Consider the following 15725-nt stretch of genomic DNA (forward strand, 5'->3'; position numbering starts at 1 on the left):
GGAACTGAAGCAGAGACCACTGAGGACTGCTGCTTACCGGCTTAATCAGCTAGTTTATTTTTAATTACTGTGTGTCTGTGTGTGGGTGTGTGTGCACCAGTGCAGTGTCTGAGGAGGCTGACAGTGTCAGGTCCCCTGGGGCTGGATGTACGAGCATTGTGCGTTCTTAAAGCAAGCCCTCAGCTGCTTTCTTCTCCTGTGGCCCAGGCCTACCTGCCTATGGTAATGTCATCCACAGGGGGCGGGCCTCCTCCATGTCAGTCAACAACCAGGGCCAGTCTGAGAGAGGTGATGTTTCAACCAAGGTTCCCACATTCCAGGACTCTAGTTTATGTCAAGTTGACAATAATAACTAACAACTGTAGTTAATGTACAGATACAACTAGCCAGTATAGTTAATGCATAGTTATAAACTAACCAGTATAGCTAGTGTATACATGTAACTAACTAGTATAGCTAGTATACAGATATAACTAACCAGTATAGCTAGTGTACAGATACAACTAACTAGTAGAGCTAGTATATAGTTATAACTAGCCAGTATAGCTAGTGTAGTTATAATCTAACCAGTTAGCTAGTGTACAGATGTAACTAACCAGTATAGCTAGTGTACAGTTATAAGCTAACCATAATAGCTAGTATATACTTATAACTAACCAGTATGGCTAGTGTACGAGATGAACTAAGCAGTTTATCTTGGGTTTGTAAAGACCTCACTCATTTTTTATTGAAGTCTTTCATTGACTGTTGTAGGACGCTTGAAGAATTTTCTAACAGCATTGTTTAAGTTAGGTAGAACGTTTTAGGTTCGGAGGTGAAAAGGATCTTTTTCATCTTCATACTGTCTGAGAAATGCTGTTTCTTTAAACAGGCAGGTATGTTTATTCCTAAAGCGAGGTGCCAATCAACATGCCACTGATGAAGAGGGGAAGGACCCTCTGAGTATAGCTGTGGAAGCAGCCAATGCTGACATAGTAACGCTGTAAGTGTCCCCTTCATACGTACTTCCTGTGCTACCTGTTGCTTGTTCATGTACATGCCAGGGTTGTCCTAGAGCTCAGTATGTTGGCTAAAGCTTGAAATACTGGCCTTGAAATACAGAGATCCTCCTGCCTCTGCCTCCCAAGTGCTTGAGATTAAAGGCGTGCACCATTACACCAAGCTCTGGGAGCTTTCAGCTCCCTGTTCTGTCTGTGCTGCTCTGCTGGGTACACTGGGTGTGTACGCCCTCTAAAACACACAGGCTCCTTTGTTCCTCACAGTAACTCTGACAGGCGGTTTTCTTAGCACCCTCACTCTCAAGACAAGGAGGCTCAGCTCCGACAGTTCGAGGAATTAATAACTGTTAAAGCTACAACTTTGCACCGGAGTGTTTGCTCTAATGCTGGACTCTCAGCCACTTCTGCTGCACTGCAGAGCAGCAGAAACAGAAGCCAGGATTGCCCCCACTGCTCTCTTTAGAGTACAGAGCTGGGCTTGGGACGGGTGGAGCAATGGGTTAGTAACCTCCAAAGAGTGTATGACCAGTATGGTAACCTTAGGAAAATTTTAGTAATCCTTAGCTATTCACTACAGTACTTGTATATCAAAATATATTCCCAATATTTAGAAGGAGCAGGTTTCCCATGTGCCGGAGACTCTCTCACTCAGGGTAAGCCAGTGAACCGTGCAGGCTTGTGCTCCCCACCGTAGAAGCAATATGCTCATCAGGTTGCTGTAGCAGCCAGGAATCCTGAAGCCCAGAGGAGGCAACCTAAGGTCTTGTAGGCACACGGCTGAAGTACGGGTCACTCACTATTCCCTCATGAGGGTCATAGGAGGGCAGGCGAGATGCAGTTGTTTTTGTTCTGCAGATGCTGGTCCAGCACCCTGAGTTCTCTGTCAGTAAAGACGCCAGTACAGGAATAGTTGAGCCAGTGCCTGCCCACATGTACTAATGCTTGTGTATCTGCTCATTTGTCCACGAGTACTTGTGTGACTGCCTCTAAGAGCTCTCTTCTTCCCTTCCAGGTTACGCTTAGCAAGAATGAATGAGGAAATGCGGGAATCCGAAGGACTTTATGGACAGCCAGGTCAATATTCTACTAACAATCATACTGAAATGCAGTATAAAAAGTGCATTCAGGAATTTATCAGTTTACAATTGGAAGACTCATAGTTCCTTAGCTAACTGGTGTGGTGTTCTAGAGCTTTTAAAATGTACTTGTAAATTGTGAGCTGTTAGCTTCTGTACTGTACTTACCGAATGCCTGGGTGGCTAATCCCGGGCCTTCCCACAGACTCCTGTTTCTATTTCAGTACACTTGTACTGTATTCAGTCAGCTCTGGCTGCAGAGCCCCTGGCTGCTGTACAGATAGATGTCTTCCACGAGCCTTCCACAGGGAGTGCGCTGACCAACAGGCTCTAATGTGCAGAGAGCAGCTTCCCGAAGGATTCTCGTTAGCTGTCCAGTGAAGATAACAAAATGCTTTTCTTTTTGTTATTCAGGGAATTTCTATACATTGTGTTCAGGGAACAAGAACAAATCACCATGTGTTTTGTACATAAAAAGTTAGTATAGAAAATGCCAAGAAAGGTTTATTGATGCGTTTTGCATTCCAGTCTGAGAATGAGTTGAAGATTTAAAGTAAAAACTTATGAGTAAGTTAAACGCCCACAGTGGGTATAGAATTAGTTTCAAAGGCAAAAGTTTATGGTAGCTTTGCCCCAGGCAATCGTGTCCTATTTTTTGGGGTCAGTAGATATATTTAGAGCAGTGTTTTGTAAACCTGATGGCGAGGTAGACTTACTAGAAAAATGTCAATTTATGGTCACCTCAGTGCTTATCACCTGTGGGTCCTGGCATAAGGAAAGGGAGAGGAGTTAATACAACTCTTCCGTCTGATGGACACATGCTGGCTAGCCATCTGCACAGGAAGTGACACGCATTCCAGTTCATGGATTTGAGTGTATGAGTTTCTAATTTGCTTTACAGTCAGACACAGAGTACTAACCATGTCAGGAACTCATGATTGAAGTACCCACAGAAAGACATTCACTTTGCAATGAGTCTATTTGTTTTATAAAAATATATTTGTTTTATGAAAATGAATATTTATATTATTATTTTTGAAGTGGCCTGCTGATAGCATCTCTTATCGCTGCTGAAGCATATTCTGAAATTTCTGTATTTTCTGTTATCTTCAGCCACTTAGTTTAACTACAGTAATCTCTAACTGTGTCAGTACCGATATAGGAATCTGTCAGTGTGAGGCCAGGTTTTTCTATTCAGAGACTGTATTTACTATTTATTTTTGGCCTGATATAATAAGGAACAAGAAGGGGCCTGGATCAGATAGATACTGCTTATCTAGGGTGTTTCACTTTAGTCCTATGGCTCAGTGTACCACCAGGTCAGGATACTCCGATATGTGGTGAGTGCGCTAATACGGGTCAGACTCAGCATTAACTCTGGATTTCACCCATTTGTTTCAGAGTTGAATGTTAGCTCTTAAATAAGTTCTAATTTTGTAACATATCTTTAAATGATAGTATTACAAGGTCACTTCTGAGGCCTTTGTAAGTTTAAGCACTTTGAATAAAAGTTGATCAAAGAGATGAGCTGACATTTGTGAGGTAGCAGTGAACTGCAGGTTGTAAGTTGTTACGTTTGTATTTTCCTGAGATTGTAAAGGTAACCGTTAAGCCAGCTGCACCTTCCTTAAGTTGCTTAACTATGCCTGCCCAGCTGGCGAGTCAGATGGCAGAGGCCAGCAGTCAGTGCGCCCTCGCTCTGCAGTTGGGGACTTGCCAGGACAGGACCTCCCTGTTGGCTTCACTTCTGGTTCTGCTTGAATTTCTTCTGTGTCACCCTGAAGTGCTCAGATGTCCCTTTCACTATTGTCCATGTGCAGTTGTGTGTAAGTGTAGGAACTTCCAGGAATCGGTAGGAAAAGATTGTTCTTTCAATTTAATGAAAACCTGAAAACAGGCCTCACTTTAAAACATTTTTGAACCATCTTTAAATTTTAATTTAGAAGTTGAAAAGTATTAACTCTGCCAACGATGCCAGGTAAAAAATAAGATTAAAAGAAACTATTTGAGAAGTATCTTGAAAATAATTAGATTTTTAAGCCCAGTTTTAGGGCCCAGTGTTTGAAGGCGAACACTTGGTGTGATGTGGCGAGCGCCTGCGCTCCTGGTGCTTTCCCTTCTCTGTCCTTCCTGGTGTGTCAGGTGTGCTTGGCTCCACCACAGCTCTTTGCCTGGCGGCTTCGGAGCCATGGGAAGGAAACATCAGAACTCTGTGCAGTTCGGAGGCACAGGAATTGTCCGTCCTTTGACAGTGCCGGGCCTACTGTTTAAAGGACCCAGTTACGATGCTTGGCACTCATGGACTTACCTCTAAGAAATTCCATCTCAACTTTAGTATTTACAGCCCCATGGACTCCCATTTTCATGGAAGGCAGTAGTAAGAGCACACGGCTTCTGAAAGGAAGGTGGCTTCTCTTTCAGCAGCCTTAGAACTCTTAGGAGGCCTGGCCAGGTGAGGGATAGCGCACATTGGTCTCAGTGGTGGGAATCAGTTAGGTGCTTCCTAGTTCCAGTTCTGGGCCTTCCCGAGGGTCAGGGTCAGCAGGTTCTCAACCAGTGGGGCATCACTGTATTAGGGAGCCATTTCTGGTCATGTGAACTTGGAGCTTCTGGAACCTGCCCAATCATTTGTAGAAGGAAAATACTCCCAACTGGTGGAGTAGGATGATGGCTGCGGTCACAGAGGGTGGGTGTCACATCACCTCAGGAATGAGGTCACTGAACCCTTTCAGTCATGCTAACTGCTGCTGAGATGAATATTCTGGATACGGGAAACAGAAGTGAGCTGACACTTGTCAGTGGGACATAGGAGTGTATACATTGAAACTTCAGAATTGTTCAGGCACATACAACACTCGAACGTTCTGAATAGGAAAAAATGTGGTTAAGTAACTTAGATAATATGCTTAGCTGATTTTTGTAGTGAACTGTTCAGTGTATTAATAGGAAGAGTCTAGGATAATGTATCCCAGAATCTTGTTTATGTATTCTAGTTCAGACAAATCAGATTTGCCTCGGGAAAATTTTCAAATGATTAAAATTCCCCTTAAAGTTTAGCTAATGAAGTTCACCTTGTGTTGGATATTTTAAGTGAGTCACAGTTGTTGCTTTTGACAACACAGTTTGAGGTCTAAGGAAGTTAGCATACTAATAGAGCATTAGTAACTTTAAAAACTGAATTTACCGAGTTTTGTGTGTGGAACTAGAAACTTCCTTTTGTATTGTATGAAACTCTTAAATGTTTGCAGTCTGTGAAACCAATGATTACAGCACCACACTCTCCTCCAAGGACGTGTTTACTCCAGTGAATGAAAGGTCTTAGAATTAGTTTTGCATGGTACAATGGTTTTACTAAAAACGTACTTGTATAATATATACTAGGTGATTTAAAATCAAACACTAGAAAATCATAAAGAAAAACAGCTCGTTATACAGAATATGCATCACTGAATGTAGAAGCCATATATTGCCATTGTACTGTTGTAATACTTGAGAATGCTCATCTGGTGCTATCTGTGAACGACTTGGCGTTAGCGTCTGCTAGATCCTTCTCCTGTTTCTTCCCGAATATGTAATGTGTGCCTTTTATGTTATTTCTGGTGTTGACTGGTAAAATCGATGTGGTATTTTTGTATTATAATCTGCACTTTACACTTTCTTGGAAAGTAAAATTCTAGACTATCTGAATAGTATTTTAAAATATTTATAATGTTTACAATAAATATTTTACATATTTTAATTCAACATCTAAAAAGAGAAAAAAATTAAAGTATTTTGTATGGTTTGTTAATTGTTATTTAATGTTGCGCTGCTCTCAGTTATTTTGTGTCCAGTAGGATGGCCAAGCACAGAAATGGGTGGTTAGTTTGTCCTGTGTATAACTGGGCAGTGGAGTACCCTTTAGTGTGTGTGCCTGAGTCCTGATGGTGTGAGCCATGACCACCTCCAGCCAGCCCTCGAGACTCTTCCCACTGTACTTCCCTTGTAAAGTAGATTGATTGGGTTCAGGCGATTGTTTCATGTAATGATTAAATTTCCAGGATTTTAATAAATTGCTTCATACAGAGACTAAATGTTAAAAAGCACTAAATGTTAAGAGCACTAACATCTTTTTATTAAAATCTTTGTTATGTTTTTAGACTTTTTTACTAGACTTCTATCTGCTCCTCAGTCATTTTCTAATTCTCTAGCTTTCAGTATGACGCCTGTGTCTCCCACAATCTTGCTTTCAAAGACTTGCAGAGTTTACTGTTAACAATAACTTAATAACAAGATTGTCATAAAATAGGACGCATGGTGTCATAGGGGAACACTAAAACAGCATGGTGACAAGAATCACACCAAACTGTACCTCATGCTCAAGTGACCAGAAGTGTGCCAGGAGTCTGTACCAAGGTAGTGCTGAGCAGGAAGTTATCATGAGTGCAGCGTCCCAGAATAAGATTTCTCCTTCAAGGGGTTAATCTGCACTTGTGTACATAGTTCCTCAGCAAAAGGACCGCGTCCAGCTCGCTATACTGTCTTTGTCTATATGCTCCACCTCCACAAGAGTATTGAGCACACACAGTGTGAGCAAATTCTTGTTTCCTTTTCCGTTCTGCATAGTATTCTTGCTCAGAAGTCAGGAGACGCTGTGGAGCTCTGATTTCATAGCAACTTTATGGCCTTCTGTTTACTGAGTTCAGTGAACAGGAGATGAGATACATTAGTTCTAAACCTCAAAATGTGTGTGAGCTACCTTTTACAAACTGTTTCAGCGCGGGTGCTTCTAGTTGGTGATAGTGTACGAAGCTTTCCCACCTGATGTCTAGCCAGCCTGTCAGCAGCCCGTCGTAATGGGTGCCATCAGAACCGTCACCAGTATCTGGCTTTACTCATTTCTTTTAACTTTTATCCAAGAAAGTATTTGCTTATAAAAATGTGCTGTTTACTTCATTTCAAGTATCCTCCCTTCTTTCGAGTGCTAACGACTGTGTTTCTTCACCTTGCTTTCAACCGCTTGCGTCTCGCTCCTCTCTAACTCTGAGCTTCCCTCTGCGGTGCGTCTGAGACCCTTCTCTCAGGTATAGCCTCCCCTTTCCTACACACTTTTCTGGTGTTATTGTTAGCTGGCCTTTTTCCTCCAAAAAAAAGAAAAAAAAAAAAACGATACTGGAAGTGTAATGAATCTTAAAGTAGTATGAGTAGAAGTGAATGTTGTTTTATTAATATCTAAACTGTATAGAATTTAAAAGTCTCTTTATTTTCCTTTTACACAGGTGATGAAACTTACCAGGATATCTTCCGTGATTTTTCTCAAATGGCATCCAATAATCCAGAGAAACTCAATCGTTTCCAGCAAGATTCACAGAAGTTCTGATCCTTTTAAAAGGGGGAAACTATGAAATTTGGTGAATTCTTAATGTGTGCAACCAGAAACTCACACATTTTTTACTACTTTAATTCCACTTAGTTTTGGTAGGCATTGAATCGTTTGGAAAAAAATGGTACCCATTCATTTTGGATTTTTGTAAATGAAAACACGATCTCTCATAACTGGGAAAGGGAGAAATCCACTGTAGTTCCTCTTTGATTTGAGAAGAGAAAAGCCTTTTTTTTTTTTTTAAACTGGGTTGCGCTTTTATATAAAGTTGTATCCAGATCTAAGCATCTCTAAGTTCTGAGGTGCTACACTGGAGACCCCTCCATCCTTTGCCATGCATGGTGGTACTCTGGTTCCCCTGGGAACATTCAGTCATTGTGTCTGCGTCAGGTGGAACCAGTTATCTCACCTGCTTGGAGGATGTGCTGTCCTCATAATCGTTGGTGGTTCAGAAGTAGGTCTGCGTGCTTTCTGGTAGCTTAGCCGTGGCACCCACAGTGTGCAGTGCAGTTGCCATGACCAGTGGGTTCGCACCGTGTTTGTTCAGAGGTGTCATTGTCCTCCAGGCCCCAGCAACACGGTTGCCGCGTGAGTAGACCACACTTCACTCTTTAGATTTATTTTGTCTCATAGTGAAGAGAAGCTTTTACTGTTTTCTTTCTTCCATCACCCAAAGAATCCTAGCTCAGCTTCTGTTGTCAGGTTGACTTCCTGAAACCTTGACAGATCATCAGTGCAACAAAACCGGATTTCAGAAATTGACTATTGCAAAATCGGGCTTTCATCCAAACACGGTGATGTCAAAGATAATATTTTAGGGCATTTTTATATTTGGAATTAATCCATTTTAAGATACATATTTTTTAGTGTTACTCTTGGTGAAAGAAAAATCTCCATGTAATGGAAGAGAAAGCTAATTTTTTTCCTGTTTATACTAAAACTTACCAGCAATAAAGTCCTTTTATTTTTTTCTACATTTATCTTGTGTACTATACAACAGTATACATTCTTTTAAATCGTATCTTGTATATAGCTTTAGAATTAAGTAAAATAAGTCCTTTAGAGTTCCAAAATTATGCACATGTGAGTTTGTCCGGTCCCAGCTCTGCTCGATGTGTCTTGTCGAAGGACGGGATGGAGTAACCGCCTTGTAGCTCATTGCCAGCACTGTTGACTGCGCTTAACCCTTTACAAGGTATTTGTAAGTAGCATCAATACTCAGTGTCACAGGAACATTTTGAAATGTATGTAAAATTATAGTTAATTAAGTAAACACTTTAACATTTTCCCCACAGTATATAGAGCTTTATTTTAATTAAATATAAAATCAAATCTAAGGAGAGATTCTATTGAAATAAATTTGCCACCCAGATAAGGTCCCCTGGTTCGGCCAACTTGCAAACATGCAGTACTTAGTAAGCCATCACACCAAGGCTAAGAATCTGTTGTGATTTGTTTCTGGGGAAATGTAAACTCCCACAGGGTGAAAGGATTTTGTCCTTGCTGTCTCACCTCAGGCTTTCAGGTCATCTGGTCTTGTAGGCATTTTGATAAAGTAAAAGGACTGGTGTGTGATATTTTAATTGGTATGTATTTTGAAATTTATTGTCCTAAAACATGTTCAAGGAAGAGAAATAGGCTAAGGATAGGGAAGAAAGCCGGCTGCCTCTCCTCCACAGCGCCCCTTGGCCGCTCCTGGAGCTCCTGCCTTGTTTGTGAAGGTGCAGGTGGGGCTCCCTTTGGTTCTGCTGCTTGGGGCAGTTCCTCTGGACCCGCTGCCTTCCTGGCTGTGGCCCTCAGTAGTATCTGCTGCCCTTTAATGACTAGCGTGTTTTTTGAAAAGAAAAAAAAAAGCCTTAAAGATTCAAGTGTAATGCCTTAAAGATTATCATGGTTCTGAATATCTTTAGAGTTCAGATTCAGCTCCATCATTTAGTACTGTGGAAAGGCTGGCCACAAGACTGTATTGCTGTGGCTTACTTCATTGTCTCAATGTACTGACAAACTGGCTGAGAGAAAGGGCTGGAGTGTAGCGAGGCTTTTAATGGAGAGTTATAAGGAGGCCGGCTGCCCCTTAGAGGAGTCGTGCTGTGCTCGCTAACAGCTTTCTGTGGTGTGTGGAGCATTCCGAGCATTAGATGAGCGCACACGGTGCCGGCCAGACACCCAGCCTGCTCCTCCTGATGCCCTGCTGTCTCTCCAGGACAGGCATGCTGGTAATGGTGTCATTCTTCATCATTCTTAGTTCTTTTTCATGCTCTCATTGATGTGAAAACTGGGTTACTGCCAGAACAGTAGAGGCGCTCTGAAGGGTTCCTAGGCACAACTTCAGTGTGGATGTAGACATCGGTGATGGAGCTGATGAGTTCACCAGGCTCCATTGCAACCCATGCTGAAGATTCCTGAGATTTCCAGCCCTCAAAAGTCAATTCCAGCCCTGCAGTGTGCTTAGTTGATTGATGCTGGTGTCCACCGTAGTTTACTGAACTCTGGTACTTCCTTCCCCCAAAGTAACACAGCTTGCGACTTGTACGTTAGTACAGCAAAGGTGCATTTTTGGGGAAAAAATATACACTCACACTTTACAGAATTTTAATTTGTGATCATGTTAGGAGTATTTAAAAATAAAATTATTTTTATATTAGATATGATTATAAGCCAAGCTGTGTTTAAAACTAAACTGCTACCCACTTTGAGTAATTAGACATTCCTAGGTTGCCCATTTAAATGAACTCTTTGTGTGGTTGCGATTTGACCATTAGCCAGGGCTGTGTGGTTTTTACAATGATGTCCTATACCCATAAGAACCGAGTTCATTTCCTTGGACCCAGGGCTTCTGACACACAAAGTGATTGATGAAGCAAAGGGAGCCGTAAACCTCCCTTTGTACGCTTTATGACTCAGCTGGGCTTTCACATCACCCTTTCTCTCCTGGTGTCACGGGAGCACTTGGAGGACTTCTGAGACCATGGTCGCTGTCAGCCTTGTCCATGTCTCCATTCCTAGGCAGCTGCTCTTGTTTTGCAGAGATGGTCACTTGCTTTGCTAGTTGGAGGCTAAGCCGACCCGTGACAAGGTCTGACATGTGCTTCAAAAGCATGTGTGTGTGAATGGATCCAGTATCACTGTAAAACAGGAGCTTTCCCTGTGTCTGACAGGAACTTGCAATACTGTGGAGAACCTCCTTGTGAAGTTTAGAGGAACAGATTGGAATTTGAAAGCATCAATTGTAGAAAAGTCTACATTTTTTACAATGGAAAGCATTAACAAAGGGAAGTCTTAGAAAGTTAAACTCACCACTCATTACTTTTGTAATGTTTTCTAATGAGACCTAAGTATAAAAGGGGCTAGGTTCTGCCTGGCAGAGTCCTGCCACCTCCGAGTGATTGCTGTGGCGGGGGGGGGGGGGGGGGGCCCTCATGTGCACAGAGAAAGATTCAATTGAATACAATTTTTCTTCGAGTTGGTCTTCCCACTATTATTTTCTAGTTCTGTCTCATTCATCAGCCTCATTTTGGGTATTAATTAATTCTTACAGGGAAAGCTTGCTGTGTTCCAAGGTTTTAGCACCATTTTACACGAAGGCTAAAGGTTAGCTTTTAGAAATGATGGGCGCCTTTTAAAATAGATGTTTACTTGTGCTCTGTGAAGTTTCTGGATCATTCCGGTCGCCAAGGCTGATCATCTGTACTATTTCATGCTACCTGAGAAAGGATTTTAAGAATGTATAACCAACACTCCATTACTTTTTATTAGTATGTAGGGGATTTGTATCTAATTCATGAATGTAGTTTTACTGTAGTTTGTCATTGTAAATGAAGCAAAGTACATTATCTTTATAGTTATTCTAAAATGTACATTATGTAAGAATTGTAAATATATTGACTACTTTGTATGCTGAAAATTTACAATATTAAGTCAATAAAAATATCTCACTTCTGGCACAGTTACTGTAAATGCTCCAACTTCTTTCGAACAATGTTGCATTCGATCACTTCAGTTCAGAAATCCACATTGATACTTAAAATATGTTCTTCCTGATTTCAGAGACGTTGCAGCCCCTACTTCATGCACTAAAGAACACAGACTTTGGTTTTTAAAGAGACTTTGGACTCTTCTTCTGTTTCTCCCATAATAGCTGATACATCTCTTGGAGTTTGAATCTTGCAGCCCAGCCACACTCCGTCCTTTTAGTAAACAGACCCCGCTTCTGTGTGAATGGGATGGAAGGATTGGAGGGCTGAAAAGCAGACCCACAGCGGAGGCTACAAAGTCGGCCCATACCCTGAGTGACCAGTCTTAAGCCCTGCATTTCATTTCAGAGTAGTCTCTAAGGAGAACCTGCAGCAAGTGTTTCAAATGGAGGCAAACAGCCTGCTTTTCTTTCTTATTCTTTTTGTTTTGTTTTGCAAACACAGTACATCATCACTGCCAAAAGAAAGTCTGGGTCACAGAAAAGGGCTACGTATGATGGTGTGTGCTTGTACTCTCAGCGTTCCAGGAGTTAGAGGCAGGGCAGTTTTAGATAACGTGAGCCTGCTGCAAACAAACAAACAAGCACTCAGAAACCTCACCCAGAAAACAAGACTCGAGTATCAAGAAAGTCATCTGTAATTCTGTCACTTACCTGTGCCGTCTAAAATCAAACCCACTAGCTACAGAGTTGCTTGTTTATTTCACGTGCACGTGTGTGCATGCTTATGTGTTTGTGGGTGCATGTATGCTCACATGCAGGTGAACATGTGCGTGTGCTTCCTTCCGCATCGCTCCTCAGGCAGTTTATACTGTTGATTTGAGGAAAGGTCTCTCCATGGCTTGGCACTTGTCAGTTCGGCCAGATGACCAGTGAGCCCGAAGGATCCTACCTCTGCCTCCCTAGTGGCCATTCCAGGTTTATAAGTATGTGCCAAAGTGCCAGACGTTGACTTGGGTTCTGATGCCACCTGTGGATCCTCTTTATGCCTTGTGGCAGTCTGAGCTTTTTGCCCAGTCTGCACAAGTCCAAAATCAACACTAGGCAGTGGTGAGTTCAGGTTTTAGGCATAATCCACACTGTGAGAGCTCAGTAGCCACATGTACTTAGTGACTTGTTCTAGGGAGGGTGGATTACAGATTAAGTTCTTTTTGACCAATGCCCGGTAGGAAGCTTGCCTTGCCTTGGTATGGAAGGCCTTCTAGAGCCTTGGGTCTGGATGCACTGAAAATAGCAGACTGTTGCTCTGTGACCTTCTTTTCCTTAGATGGGGGGAATAGTTGTAAAACGTGAGAATTTTCAGATGTACCAAAGTAATTTTCATAGTCACAGGCTCATGGCAACATTTTTCTTTCCTTGGACCCCATACCCACCAAGCCAAGGCCCTTGGGACCAAATTCCAGATCATTTAGTGTGAATCTTTGAAAGGATCGCGTGTAATGATTCAGCACCTTAAACTGCTGAAAATTATCAGATTTTTTTTCACTTGTTTCAAATACGGTTTTCCCAAGTCAGTCCACAAATGTACACACACTGCAGTTGGCTAATGTGTCTCTTAAATGTATAGGTTTTCTCTACATTAAACAATTGTCTGTGTGCAGTTGCTGAACAGCCAGGTCTTCTTGTTTTTGAGACATGGTCTTACGCTAGCCTTGGCAGGCCTGGAACTTGTTGTACAGACCAGCCCGGCCTTGAAATCAGAGATCTGCCCGCCTCTGAATATCATCACTTTAAGGATGGCACTGTGCTTGCTTAAGCAGCTCACTGGTGATTACTTCATAGCAATCTTTTTGCTCTCAGAGGTCGAGCTCCAAGAGATGGAGCTTCAGGAGCCAGGACCTTAGTCACACAGGCCATAGGTAGCTTAAGCTGCCAGCTCGCTCTGAGCTGAGCACGGTGCTGCTTCAGCTTGCCAAGTTGCTGTGATCTCAGGCTCCCACGTTTTTATCTGTTAGGGCTAAGTATTTTGGTATATTGTTATTTCTTCAGGACAAGGATAAATTCTTAGACGTGAAATGCTGGTTTGATAGGTAAGAATTCTGAAGCTTTCTCAGTGGATCAGATGCTGTGTTCAGTATTGGAAATATTTTTGATGAAAAAAAAATAGAAAATATCCACCGTTCTCTTGGAGTCTATTCAACAAGGAAACACGGACTAGGTGGTATATAGGCGGATGTCATAGAATCACTAGGGATGGTTCAAGCCCCCACACTATATGGGAAGGAGTTTAGAGGTCATGAGCCATGGTCTGAAGTAGATACGGAAAGCATGCCACAGGAAAAAAACCTGATACCTGGTCAGGAATGATATACTTTGGCCAAAGTTAAACTTATTCCTAAATGGTACACATCAGGATTTTGTCTACATAGCCATATTGTGATACACCCAAGTATGTGGATTTTAAGCTGAGAAAAGGTCACCTACCCGCACCTGAGTTTTCACTTGCTGATTTCCCCGTGAGAATACATGCCAGACAAGAGCAGGGCCTCTCTTTCTTCACTATGTCCTGGGTATCTTTGTGCTTGGGATCAGTAGGTGCTCCTGGTCAGCTTAGTACTCAGGGGCTGCCACGAACCCACCGCTGCAGTTTCCGTAGTGGTATACTTAAGCCACAACATTAAATTTCCCCACGGGCAGCGAATAAGGCAAGGTAAGCTACAACTTAGGGTTAAATTCTGGAAATAAAAATGCTGGTTTGGTCGAGGTTTATTCTTTATATCAGGCATCAGGCAGATTATTTTGAGAATTATTTGAGTATTTTCTTGACCTTGGTTTAAGTTGCTTTATTTCTTTGGCATGAATTAAAGGGCTAAATGTCTGAAAATAAGTCATTAGTTGAAAAATTGTTGAATAATGAGAGAGAGAGAGAGAGAAACAGAGACAGATCACTTGATCGATGTTATGGGTGGGGACTAAAAGGTACAAGTTGCAGAATTATTTATTGATTTGGGGTAGTATTTATAAACACCTCAGAAAAGTTGCGGTTACTAATTTTTTTTTATAGCTATTGGATATTTACACTTATTTTGGTAAGTTTAATGTCTCCTGGATTTAAGTTATTCAATGTCAGGCACCTTATTGTCTTTCCTATCTGCGATGGTGATGTTGCCTTTCTTTTACATCTGGGCATAATTGTTCTCAGAGTAAGCACGTAACCACTGGGTGTGTAATAGTTGGCAGCGGTAGAGCTGGCCTGGACTTCCTGTCCCATGTGTCCATGGAAAATACAACTCAGAACTTGAATTACTCACTGAATATGAGTTGTGCTTTGGAAATCACATGCTTTGGCCTGTTGCAAATATCTGCATATCATGGAATTGTAAGGATCAGATGACTTTACCAACTGTGATCATTCTGCCCTCTTGGGGTCCCCCTGCCGGTGGTGAGTAGTATGTGTTGAACCCGCCGGGCCTGTTTCAGAGGTTGGCTGCTTTTCAGATTTGTTGTTCCCGTGGAAAAGGACAGAGTTGGAAGCACGTGATGCTGGGGCAGGTGAATGCCATCCTCGGGGGCAAGGCTAGCCCGTTGTATACTCGGGAACATTTGAGCATTCTTACCTCCACCGCTTTGAAGCATGCAGACCAATTTCCTTCAGAACTTTTGTTATATCGCCAAGTCTTAAAAACCTGAAGTTAATGAATTTTTGTCTGCCTGGCATTGTTGACTGATGATGGTTAAATGGCTGCAGGCTAGTGCTTTGTTAAGTCACTTCAGTATGCCCCAGTTAAGATTTTTCAAAACTTTCTGGGACATCTCATGTTTTCCCTCAAGTCTTGCAAGCCAATTAAACAATTTTGGTGTTTCTTGGGAGCTCTCTGCAGGGACTACAGTTTTGGACAGTAAAGTCCCCCTGCTGGCCATGGATATTCTCCGGGTTATCCCAGAGGTGTGAAGGGAGATGGGGAAAGCCATTTTCATTTGGGGTGTTAATAAACCTATGTGTGAAACAAGAAGGACCTTCTGGTTTAAATGTTTCAACTCTAGGTAGTTTCCTAACTAGTGGAGAGGGAGGGAGAAGGTCAGGGAGAAGGAGAGGAAGAGGGAGGAGAGAGAGAAGACAAATGTGGAGACAGAAAAGGTAGCTTTATCTACATAAGTCTTATATTGAAGCGTTTGTTATTTCAAGACCAAGATTCCCCCTCTAGCAGGCCGACCCAGTCTAGGGTCTGGTGTCAGCCTCTCAAGTCTGGCAGCCAAAATCTGCAAAGGAGAGCTGGCGTCTAACCCGTCGGAACCTAGGACCTAGCGGCTGCGATGGCCCCGCCCTTTAGGTGTCCACGGTCACGATTGGCTCCCGGCAGCGCGGTCCCGCCCCC

General features: G+C 42.4%; 1 protein-coding gene across 5 annotated transcripts in view; it reads left to right on the top strand.

The window, feature by feature from the left end:
* Acap2 (ArfGAP with coiled-coil, ankyrin repeat and PH domains 2) overlaps positions 1–11382 on the top strand; it is a 118689-nt gene extending 107307 nt beyond the window's left edge. For 3 of the 5 annotated variants that reach the window (XM_087576848.1, XM_087576846.1, XM_087576847.1), the window contains 3 exons: positions 872–982; positions 2011–2072; positions 7333–11382. In XM_087576848.1, coding sequence (XP_087432974.1) covers positions 872–982; positions 2011–2072; positions 7333–7433 — 274 coding nt within the window. In that variant the 3' untranslated portion in view covers positions 7434–11382. 5 annotated transcript variants of the gene reach the window in all.
* Positions 11383–15725: the final 4343 nt, after the last annotated feature.

Source organism: Rattus norvegicus, chromosome 11, assembly GCF_021556685.1.
Source record: "Rattus norvegicus strain SHRSP/BbbUtx chromosome 11, alternate assembly SHRSP_T2T, whole genome shotgun sequence".
Lineage (NCBI taxonomy): Eukaryota > Metazoa > Chordata > Mammalia > Rodentia > Muridae > Rattus > Rattus norvegicus.